Raw genomic sequence first — 12700 nt, 5'->3', positions numbered from 1 at the left:
TAGGAAGTTGGAGCGACACATTTGTTCACGCACGTCTAGTTAGTAAAATGATCATTCAATAAGTCAATAAGTCAGTTGTGTTTAATGCACTTCACGACTATGTTCTCTGCCTCTGAACCACCGACACATGAAGCCCGCTAACTACTTGGTGCCTGACTGGCAGCTTTGACATTGTTTTGATTTCACCTTGACTTCTACAGAGGCTGTCATTAGCCTGTCTATTTCAGGTGTGAGAGAAGAGGAGACAGAAACCAGAACATGAACATTGCTTAAGGTAAGAGGTTAGGGCACGAGGCGAGGCAAGTGAAGCAAGCTAGATATCATTTTGGAGATGGATTCCCGTCGGCAGACATTGCATGACAAATCAGAGCTGGAGTTCTGCTTGAGAATGGATTTTCTTTCCCCGGACAAGCGGTTATGGTTGAAGATGGAGGTGAATTGTGATTTGCCCACCTTTTGAACTTTCACACCACGTTTCCTAATCCATGGCCCACACATTGCCTTACACAAATGCTGACGTTTTGATTTGATAGTCAAGGTGATTAGCGCACTCTTCTCTTTATTCCTTTACAGTAGAAGACCCTCCCCCACTCCCTCCTCGACTCGCTCTCTGGTTTTGTTTTAACTTTTTCCAGAGTGTCAAACTAGAACCACATTTTATGAATGAATAAAGGACACAAAGATAAAAGAGCATTTTATCCTGTAGCAGACCACCATTAGACACAGACTGGCACTGGGCAAAACCAACACTTCACACTGTCCTTGTCAAATTACCGCTGTACACACTGATGCTGCTTACGTTCATCACATTAAGGGACGGCGTCTCAATCCCAGTCTTGGAGACCCACTGCCCTGCATGTTTTAGATGTTTCCCTGCTCCAACACAATCAAATGGTCAGCTCATAAACAAGCTCTGCACAAAGCCTGATAACGATCCATTCATTAGAATCACATGTGTTGCAGCAAGGAAACATCTAAAACATGCAGGGCAGGACTGACTCCGCTTCAAGGAAATATGTCATTTTGGATGTTGAAGACACAATTGTCGTGTTAAAGCACATGCTTCTTAAGGTGACCCATGTACATTGTTTTAATCCCTGCCCACTGGATGCTCTTTGCTATTTCCCTGCAAAAACACACCTGATTCAAATGAATGAGTCGTTATCAGACTTTTGCAGCGTTTGATGACCATTTGAATCAGGTGTGTTGGAGCAGGGAAACATCTAAAACATGCAGGGCAGTGGGTCCCCGAGGACCAGGATTGAGAAACCCTGTGCTATGGGACTCACATGGTTCTCAAATCTGATAGAGGTGATTCGTCAGAGCAGGTTGGTCGATAACCACTGCTGCGTCACACATGGCCGGTTTTAAGAGAACAACGCAGAAAATATGCAGGTATTTGTACTTCCAATCTGCAGCCTTATAGGGTCAGTGTGTGCATAGAGGTTTTGGGATTACTCATCTGCGTGTTACTGTGTTTGTTCACTTAACATCCTCTTGAGTGCTCAAATTCCACCATCTGTGGATAGAGTCGGCTGCTAATGGAAGTACCACCCAGAATAGCGCTGAGAACCAAGCCTCATACACGCCAGCATGCCCATGCGTCAACAAACACACATCAGTGTGTAAATATGTTGTATGTGTGCACCCGCGTGTGTTATTCACCTGCAGCCCAAGTGGAGTTTGTTTGTCTGAGGTCAAATCATTTAAGGCTTTGTCACGCAAGCCACCCCTCTTCCCTCAACCCTTAAACAATGATGAACAGAAACTCAAAAGCTCTCAACATTTTCCAGGCTTTCCCTCCTCCGTTGTCGTAGATTTATGATGTGCAGTGACACCAGGGAAAGGAGCATGAACTGTGGCTTCATATCATTTAACACTTGATGGGATTGTATTTTAAAGGGATTGTATTTTAGGACTGTGTGAAGAGCATTTTAGTTTGCACTTAAACGTTCATTGTTGCTTTAATGCTTGGTGGTGGGCGCATCTGATGCTCGATGTCGTGACAAACTTCATAACAAGAATTGTTTATGTTGCTGTCGTGATGGTGATGTGATGTCCACTGTTGTTAGGCGCACAATGTCCAACAAAAACACCCAGCAACAAGGAGCGTTGCCTTGCTTAAGAGCTCCTTTTGGACATGGTAGTGTTAGTACTGATTGCGTAAAAGCATAAACATGACTAGATTCGCTAGTGCCTTTGTTAGAAAGTATGTATTTTGATTGGCTCGGTTTCTCGCACAAGCAAAGCAAAGCAACGGATTGATGGTTTTGGCAACATGTGTAATCACCATATTCAAGGTGAATGAGCAGCGTTTCAGTTCTGCCACATGGGTGTTAATGTTTAGTATTTAATTTACATCAAAGTGTGCTGGTTTGAATAGTTCTCACTCCTTATGAGGTTATAGATCACTTTTAGCCATTGATGGTCATTGATCAGCAAAAGTGATGTATATGAGGATCACAACTGCAGTCTGTTTTTATCTACTGGGATAACCGTTCTGTGCTGGTTTGAGTTTTAACATTAAGCTGATGCAGGTGTAGCCTTAAGACAAAGCCCTTCTGGCTGCCAAACTTTGAGTCCTGTGGTCCACTTTGTTGTGATCTGCTCTTATTTGCTGTTCTTTGCTGATGCTGGCTGTGTTTTGCTAGGCCACTCTCACTGTTTTGACTGTGTCTGTCTCTCCGTGTGGGGCGGGCTCGTCTCTGCCTTCACCTCTCGTTAGCTGCAACATACGCTGATATCGAGGCAGCTTTTCAGCACCAAACTACCGCTCAACGCAAACCACCTGCCGCACATCACAAGACCAAACCTGCCCCAGAAAGCCAGGGTTAGCTACTCCCATCCTATGCACCCATTATGCAGAAACACATGCTCGGAGTTTTCCACAAGCAAAAGCTCCCCACTCCAGAAACACGAATGAACGAACTGTCAGCGATCATAGCAGCACAAATAAATGAAGACATGATCAGCTTTTCATGGATTGAGCTCATTAGGGCCAAAGGAACAAAGGAATGATGCAACAGACATAAACACCTAAACAAGCCTGCAGCTGTAGGAGCACTTGCACACACAGGTTTACAGCAGCATCTCTCAGCCTTGTCACGAAAACTATATGTCGATCACATGCGCATGGGCATGAAATAGGGGTCGGGTCCCTCTCACACACGGCTCAGAGAAATCCAGACCATAGTCACACCTTCAGCGTGCTCTTCAGCGTTGTAGATATATGGAGTTATATTTACGGTATAGTAGGGATGAACAATTCATTGTTTTCAAATCATTATCACAAATTCCTAGGTTTCAGTATAATCGTTCTATTCTGAAAGTGTTAGAGCATTAAAATGTATTATTGATTGTTTAATTCAATGCCAAACATTTTACGTGTCGAAAACTGCAAATTTTCTTTCATGCAAAGTTGTTTTAGTTTCTTTGGTCTGTGGACGTCTCAGTACATTTGTAATTTTGAGGTGTAGGAAACACACAATCTATTCATGGGCAAAACAACTAATAGATTAATCAAGACAATCAACAGAGTAATGAATTCTGAACGTAATCATTAGTTGCAGTCATATTACATATACGTTTACGTTCTCATCCTTGTATTAGAACATAGTAGTTGACATTTTGATGGCTGAATGTGGTGAGAATCTTTTTTAAGTCTTATTATTATTGCATGTCTGTATGTCTTTCCACCTTTTAACAGTCCACATTTCAGGTAATGTACTGTCCATATCCCAGGCAGACGGGTAGTAATAGCTGGGTTTAGACACAGAAAATATTATTGGACATATTATCTCTGTTTTGTAATTTTCGCAGATTTAAAAAAAAGAGAGAAAGAAATTCATTTAAAAACCTAAAGGCAGCAGGCTCTCTATCAAGTCCAGGCTTCTTGTTTCTAAAAAATGACATGTTCCTGGTCAAATGCAATTGTGAAACTTTACCGCCACAATATGCTGATGAGGCGAGTAAGAGTCATTATCCTATAAAATTTTGAGACCTCAGAGCTGTGGATTATGAAATATGCTGAAAGTTTCCATATTTGGGGGAAAAACATTTTGGAGTTTGTCGCACAAGCTGAGAAAATGTAAAAAGAAAATTGATGTTTGATATTTTGAACACCTTGCATACACATGGTGCAGATCTTCATGAAAACCAACACGAGAACACTTGAGGTTGGATTTTCCTTGTCGTTTACCCACTGTGAGGCAGAATAGATATAAACCCAGTCTGAGACATTAAACCCCATCTGACCCAGGGCTAGAGAGATGCATGGCAGCTGGAGAATGAATCACCACCATGTGAATCACATCCGCTGCCTTTTTCTCTTTCTGTTGCTGTTTACATCCACAGCATGTGTCCTGTATCTTACTGAAACGAAAGTTGAACAAACACGGGGAAACGATGACAGACCGGCTGACCTTAGGAAGAAGGAGTTTTTGTTTCAGACAAAGACGCTTAACAGCTGCACCAATCTGTGCAAAGACGAGACAAACCGAAAGACGGGAACCCTCACGATCGGTAAACAATCTCAATGATGGCAATTGGCTTGGAAGTCTCATTATGAACAGATGAATTTTGTTGTTTTTTTTCAAATGTAGTTTACTTGGTCATTTAAACATGAAGTTGCGTGGAGTGAACTTCTTGACCCAAATGTTTGGATTTTGTTAGTCAAGTCTCCAGAGGGTACAAGAGGCTGTAATTTAAGTTCTGAAAAGAGGAAAACTCCACTTTCTTCTTCATCTTTACGCAGACACCCGTCTATCGAAACCATCAAGATTAGAGGAAAATCTGCCACTGGGATTTTTTTAAAAACTGGGAAGAAAGAAATGAGAGAGGAGATGCCAGGTGTAGAGACACATTGCCTCCAGCTAACGTGGAAGCAAGACGTTGACCTTCACGACTTACACCCTTCCTCTCTACACCCCTGCCCCGCTTCTCTCTTCCTCTCTAGTTAAATCAAATTTTCCCCTTCTGCATGAGGAGCATGCTGCAGTTGGGGAGTGGAGGAGGGTGAGGAGGGTGGGGTAGATGGATAGATGGGTGGATGTAAGACCTGTGGTCGTGGTACATATGGAGTATCACATTCTGCTATTTTCATTTGGCTCTTTATTGCTCCCAGTTGTTGGGTTAAACAAAATGGGGCCTTAAAAGCAGTGGCGGTGGGGGGGCAGTGTGGTGGTGGTGATTGGTGGGTGGTGTGTGTGTGTGTGTGAGAGATGGTGTGGGGGAGCGTTGACCAATCCTCGGTTTTATTGTTCTCTGGAAGCGCTTTGTTTGCGAGAAATGTCACAGTAGCTAAATCAAGCTGTGCCACAGCTATGGGAAACAGATTATGGGTGGAAGGTGACTGTGTATGTGTGAGTGTGTGTATTTGTATGTCTTTTTTTTTGGCATAAACGCTGACCTTGTCAGGACCGGTGGTCCTTATGGGGACCAAAACCTGGTTCGTATTAGCTGACAAAGATTTCATCCCATGTTTTCACCAGTGGGAACTTGGAGTCTGATCAGCATCAGTTTGAATGAAAAGACACAGATGTACATGCAAATTTCATCTTCAACTGCTCTATTTTTGCCAAAAAAACAAACAAAAAAACACCATGATGCTCTGTGGTCTTGGTCATTTTCCATTTGCAACAAAAGAATGTGATCCATTTGCTTTTCTCAGGCTCAGGTTGTGACTTTCAGGCCTGGGTCATACTTTTCGTGTTTCATCTCCACTCAAGGCCGCTACACATTTCTGCATTTGTGCACACGGCTGCAGTTCCGTGTGGGTCCCGAAAGACCTCCTCGTGTAAGCTCAAGCAGACTGGAAAGGGTTGTTCTACAGGGAGCATACACAGTCGGCACATTCAGTCATGAGCGTAGGGTTCGCCGTGCACTACTAGGGACGTGGACATTTTCATCACACACTCCATAACAGACCTCTGCGGACACGCCTCACCCACACACACACGCGCAAACACACTTAGAGTCCTAATGGGAGGATTGGCTTGGTACATGACCTCACATCAGTCTTGGGTCTGTCTACTGTCCCATGTAAAGTTAGAATATGTACACACACTATCTACAGTTCACATGCAGTTCAGTGCATGTGTCCAGCGTTGTCCATGTCCTGCAGAGAGATCTATGTACGGGATGTAGTTTTCTTTCCTGTGTGACATGTGTGCAGGTCCATCCTTCTTTCCTCAGGGTTTTTCAACACCTGTAACAGTGAAGGACATGAGCATTGTCCACCCCCCACTCCCCTTCTTTACTTTTTGCATCTGCTATATGACCTTTCTTCTTTCCTTCAACCCTTCTGTCTGCTCCTTTTCTATCTCCCCATCTGCTTTACATTGTATTACCAACCGATTATTTACAGAAATGTCGTGTTCTGTCTTTGAGTCGTGAGGCCTTGACGATAATATTTGAACTCTAGAGAAAATCTAGGGGGGGTGGGGGGACAAGTCGGATATTGATACAGTCCCATTTCTGTGTCATAAGACCGCCTCTAACATTTCTATTTTGGCGTGTCAGTGTGGTATTTTCAGACCCTGGTATGTCACGACGACACAGGAAGTCAAGACTGACACCTCAGTCGCGTCATACGTATGTTTGAGTATTTGTTTGTTGGTCTGCATCTTAGCACTGCTCTCTCCTGGAATAGAAATCTAAACTAAACCTCCACACGTGAGTTCCCAGGCGCAGCTGTTTTCCCCATCACTTCCTTTTGTCAATCCAGCTTGTCATTACCCACCTCGGCCCTTACCACGCAGGAGCAATCGCATGTCCACGTTTCAGTCTCTCTGACGCCCGCTCATGCATGAGACGACTGAGGCACTTGAGGAAGCACTTCAAAATGTCCAGCGATTGTGTTGTACAAGGATTTTTATTGGATTGTGAAATCCTGCCTCCATCCATGCTTAATGATGACATTAATCTGTTTGTGTACCTCTGTCATCTGTCCACTTGGACCCTCCTGGCATTTTTACTACAGGGACTACAGATGGACAGTAAATTAGCTTACAGCAGTGCACTGTTCCTGTCAACTAATAAATAAATATTGCAGTATATCTCCCTCTCTGCCCTGCATGTTTCATTTTTCTACACAACTCTCTTTTTTTTCCCCTTTCATTCCGACCACTCTCTTACATATTTCTCTCCGTCTACTTGTCCTCCCCATCTGCCTCCCCTCATGGGGAAATTCTCTGGCCTGCTGTCATTGCCATTGCAGAGACCTTGACCCCAGAGAGAACAGCTCCATGGTGCTGTTTATGGCTGTGAGGCCTAAAGCAACTGCAGCAGAGCCCACTGTAGAATATGGAGACTGATTTAAATGCTGTAGCTGGCAGAGGGTGTGTTACTGTATGAGGTTTGAAGGTTGTAAACTGTTGAAACACCAACGTTAAGTGGAGTCAGTAGGTGCACCGCTGGACTCATTCTGCATTATTACATGTGTGAATTGTTAATTATATTTGCCTAAAGAAAGTCTACTGGACCAAATAAATGTTAATGTTTTTTTATGCCTCATTTTCAGAGGCAGTAATGGATTATTGCGGTTGCACAAAGAGGGGCAGGGAAGGATGAAAGTGGCAGAGGCAGACATGAGGCGGAGGTGGAGGTGCACAACTGGGCTCACTTTGAAAGGTTGGCAGAGTCAGGAAGTGATTAGCTCACTACAATAACTCCAATAATGACAATCGGGAAAACATGCTTGCAGCTACAGCCACTTAGAATCAGGAACAGCACCCTAGCATGGTTCCTGTTGCCCCATGAGAGCAAGGCTGAGTGTGGGAGGAAGGTGTCATCGAACACTGACACACGGGCAAACTGAATGTTACCTCACATGGGAAAATGTAGTTTACATTGTGATGGTAAGCCAAATTCTGGTTAGCTGTTGAAACGATGGGTCTTGATTTTACCCTTTTTTCCTGTTTAGTGTCAATGAAACATACAGTGATGCAGATGTTGTGATGTGTAGCTGGAAAACGTCTGTCAAGGAGGTTTTCTGTGTCATCTGCCTTTCTGTTAGCAGGACATAGTCATGCCATTTATAATATATTACATTTCCAGGTCTGTTACTCCACAGCTTCTGACATTGAGGTGAAACAGTTGTCTGGGTGCAGGTAGTTTTTGTTGTTTTCAAATCTCTCTTTCTCCATCTGCGGCTAAACCAGGGCTGTCAAACATACGTCCCGGGGGCCAGAACCGGCCCGCCAGAGGGTCCAATCGGCCCACAGAATGAATTTGTTAAAATTTCACACTAATCTAAATGTAATGTCAAATGCTCCAGATACCCGTGACTAAATGTTTGTGCCTTTATAGATCCAGTGTGCTGTGTAAATAGTAAATTTAGGCATGATATTGTTGGAATTGCACTTATATTTCTCAAGAAATTTCATGTTTTGTAAAATTATCCTTCAGTAAATGTAAAACAAAGGAGAAAAAACAAAGGGGTTCTTGTTGTTCATAGGTTATTATGCTATTATTTTACTATTTTTACTGGTCCGGCCCCCTTGAGATCAAATTGTGCTGTATGTGGCCCCTGAACAAAAATGAGTTTGACACCCCTGGGCTAAACGCTTCTTTATGGGAAATGTGGTGGTACCAGCTGCATCACTGCAGGGTCAGAGGAAGGTGGTTGGACGGTGCCCAGGCAGTGATGACAGGGTCTGATGAATGTGATATTCAGCCAGACTAGTAACATGGCTGACGGTCCTGGATGTTCAGTCTGACATAAAATCATTTAGTACTTTTGGATCCCAGCGCGACGGGACCTTTGTTATGTTGTCTCATTTGAATGGGCGCTTACATCATTCATTGCGTAGATATTTTCCTAATGTTCCAATGCACACAGAGGTAAAGCCAGGCAACACATGACCACCAGCGATACAGCAAGTGATGCGCGGTCGTTCTCTGCTCATCCCTGCAGTGCTGCTTTGAGGGATTTATTGCTCTGTCTGTGTTTTTTCACAGGGCCTCCAGGAAAGCGTGGAAGAATGGGAAGACGAGGGGAACCTGGTAAGTGACACTCGACACCTGCTTTGTTTGTTGATTTCTCCTTTTCTTGAGTTTCCTGGAAAACACCCTCCTTCATCCCCCTCTCACTCTCCCACACCCTTCCTTTTTTTTCTGGGTGACTAGATGGGCTGGATGGTTGGTAAAAGCAGTGACCCATGAGTCAAGCCAGCAGATAATGGGCTGCAGTTGGCCCTTCTCCCTGTCCCTCCCTATTTGCAGCAGCACTTACTCTGGCCATGTGGTTGCACTAACTTTGCCCAGATGTCAGTCGCTCTCACTGAGCAGTAGCAGCTGCTATAGAACGGGCCTAATAAGATTCAACCTTGCCAACATCACTACTTGCCATCATTGTGCTGCTTTTTCTTTTCTTTCCACCCAGATTACAACACACACATCATAGAATAAAACTGTGCAGGGACAAAAGTATGAATCAGTAACACAAAGTTTTGTAAAGACAAATAGAACAAATTGTTCTACGAAGTTTGAATCATCCTGATTTTTTTTTTTAACTCAGACATAAAACCTGCAGGACTGTAGTTGTTTTGCAGGATGTGTGTCAGATGGGTACATTTCCTGTCTGGTTGTGATTCAGTGTTGTAGGAAATCTGTTAAAATGTTGACTAAGTGACGGCTCACCAGTACGTTTTATTGTTCCACTCAGATTTTAGCACGACTATTTACTTTGTTTTATTTGAAGTATGGCATTCACACTGTTTCTTTGGCTAAAGATGTTTTATATAGTATGTCTTAATGTCAACAACTCATACGGGAAGAAAAACACAAAAACAATGACCTTCCAGCTTTCCCAGGGTTTTGTGGCACTCAAAGTCTATTTGTTCCTGCTGAGGATGGAAAACCTTATTTAAGGTTTAAAAATGTATGCTTCCATTCTGAAAAAGAGAGATCGGCAATTAAATCAAGTAATTTTAGCAAACGTTACTCAAACTCTTGGGACTATTTTCAACTGCATATCTGCTACACTATAGTCAGTATTTACAGAAGCATGACAGTGTTTGTGGGATTGACCCATTGCAACCATGGTGTATAATTTGGGCGTTTTCATAGTGTTTGCTGACAATAAGAAGACATACAATCTCACCACACTTTACCCGTAGCCTCCTTACTATCGAATTACCTCTGTTATAACATAAATTATGGAATTCTGGAAGTCCCTCTGCACTCAGGTGATCATCAGTAAATCAATGTTTCTCCTGCTCTTGGTGTTTAGTGAAGGGGAATTCTCATTCAGGGAAAGCTGACTGTTTACATCACAGTCTAGATCACGCAATCATTGGCAGGAGATCCTGACTAACATGGTTCTGTTCAGGTTCTCCCGCTTGTTGTTTAGTTTTACATCTTCGTGTTGTATTGTGGGGGAAGGTGGCACATAGAGAGAGAAGGAGCGTTTCATCCTCCTCCAGCTAGTTAATGACTCTGGGACAGCGTCCGACAAGAGAAAGAGATTTTCATTGTTCTTTTTGAAAAGAAACAACTATTGAGAGTGGGGATGAAAAACAGAACCCTGAATAACAACAAAACAGCAAACAGTTTTTAAGGATCTTAAGATCAGCTTTCACTCGTGAAACTGTGTCAACTCTCGCTGTTCTTTTACCTCTTTTACATGTTCTCCTTTTCTCTTCTGTTTACTTCAGCCGTTCCTTCCAATTCCATATTTTTTTGTCATTAGTCTTCACAAACACACCTGTCTCAAGTTCAATGGTCAAAACTGCTCCCTCTGCCAGTTTGTTTGCCTGAAGTCTGGCTCATGGGTCTCTCACAGTGTCTAGACACAGCTAAAGTTGATTGACTTGGTCTCCATGCCTCATAAAGCCCAGCACCCCTCTGCTCTCCTTTCCCTTACACCTTCTCACTCCAAGCACCTTCCCTTTTTCATCCCTCTCCCCCCCTCCCCACTCCCCGTTGTCCAAGAAATGCTTTTTACTTTGACTTCAGTGGTGGAGGATTTTCTGTGTCTTTGAATAGAAACAAACAAACCTCCACAAATATCCCACATTCGCCTCCAGGGAGTCTGCTTTCAATCTTGTTAAGTTTATGTAGATGTTTAGTGCTGCATTCATGCTGATGAGTTGTGCCGGACCAGAACTGCGGTGGTGGCATCACTCCACTGTCTGTGCTACAGGGCTAGATTTAGATACAAACAATCACATAAATTAGCATCATGATAAGTTTAAAATTTGGACCAGAAAAATACAAACCAATCATTAATAAAAAAATAAAAATAAAAAAATAAAAGATTAATAGCGATTTCACTTTGTGGGACCTTAAGTTGTTTGTTATTGCCTTTAGCTTTGCATATTCAAGAGAGCTTTTTTAAAATAAGAATATTCCATTAAAACCAAGACCACTAAGAATGAGGAGAGTCCTTTGATCATTACTGTTGTTTTTGGTTAGGCAAAGTATGAGAAGCAGAATGTACTTTTTGCTGTCGAGGCTCAACATCAGAGGATTTCAATCAGATCTGAAAGACTGCCTCAGAGAAACCTCTGAGACAGCTTTTTTTTGAAAGGGCACAGTTTGCCAACACACCCGACCTTTTCACTCCCTGTCTGTCCTTCATCTAATACACTCATATCTTCAGAAACAAAAGTCTTGACGTGACTTTACTGTATATCCTAATGCAAAACATGGGCCCGTTATACAGAGGCCTGTTTATCATAACATGTTGACCACAAACTCAATTGGCAGCGGCTCTAATGAGCTTGTTCTGTAACATATTTAGGTGGTTAATTACAGTCATCATCTAACAAACCGCATTGCATGTGCAGTTTTTTGTTGCACACCACTTTTCCGAGGAATTGATTGCCGTACAAACCAGAGGTTACCGTAACTAGCACATGCTTTGTTTCATGTGTCAGCGGAGATGTACTCAGTTTATTTTCTAACGTCTCATTTCTCTTCTTCTGTTGCAGGACCGCCCGTAAGTACAGTTCCGTCTCATCCAGGTAGTATCCAAATGCACTAAAATCAAATAGTGGACGCAAAGCAGTCGCAGCTCCTTTCCTTTGACAACAAACATGTATGAAAACACGGCGAATGTTCAATGTTGACTCTCACAGCATTAAAACACAGATATCACAGACACATTCGCACATGTGCGTCCACAGAACACGAAGCAATAAATGGACCACCAAAGGAAGAGCGTGTCTGTGCGTGTGTGCGTCTGTGTCTGTATCTGTGCGTGTGTGTGTCATGGTGATGGTCAGGGATTTCTAACATGTTAGTAGCATGTTATTCAACTCTCTAAGACTATAACTCATCTTGACACAAGCACAGCAGATAAAACACACACACACACACACACACACACACACACTCATATACAAATTATGTGGAGACAGCTGTTGCCTTCAGGTTCATAATTCACATTGTTGTAATTGGAATAGCTATGAGCTTCCCGTGTTTTGTGATTTAGATTTTGCGTTAGATTTTTGTCCACACATGGCAAAGATCAGCTACACAGAGGCAGAACTGAAACACGCTGGAACACTTTTTGGAAACATCCGAATCAAACTGTGTGTCCGGCCGACATTGTGTTTTATGGAACGAAACTGCCTGTGCAGCTGTTTTACACTAAAAATCCATGAAATAATGCATAATTTCTTCTTTCCTGGACATGTCCAAAACCCTACAGCCCATAAAGTAAATGAGAATGTGTCGGAAACAAGTCACTCGCTGC

At 42.9% G+C, this 12700-nt stretch overlaps 1 protein-coding gene across 8 annotated transcripts in view; it reads left to right on the top strand.

Moving 5' to 3' along the window:
* Window positions 1-12700, top strand: part of col23a1a (collagen type XXIII alpha 1 chain a) — a 116424-nt gene that overhangs the window by 77406 nt on the left and 26318 nt on the right. For all 8 annotated transcript variants that reach the window (XM_044040307.1, XM_044040304.1, XM_044040308.1 and 5 more), the window contains exons 3-4: window positions 8959-9003; window positions 11934-11941. In XM_044040307.1, the coding sequence (XP_043896242.1) occupies window positions 8959-9003; window positions 11934-11941 (53 nt within the window). The remainder of the gene's footprint in view (window positions 1-8958; window positions 9004-11933; window positions 11942-12700) is intronic.

The sequence above is a fragment of the Solea senegalensis genome, linkage group LG12 (genome assembly GCF_019176455.1).
Source record: "Solea senegalensis isolate Sse05_10M linkage group LG12, IFAPA_SoseM_1, whole genome shotgun sequence".
NCBI lineage: Eukaryota > Metazoa > Chordata > Actinopteri > Pleuronectiformes > Soleidae > Solea > Solea senegalensis.
The sequence above is the reverse complement of the archived record's forward strand: the minus strand, read 5'-3'. Positions and strand labels throughout refer to the sequence as shown.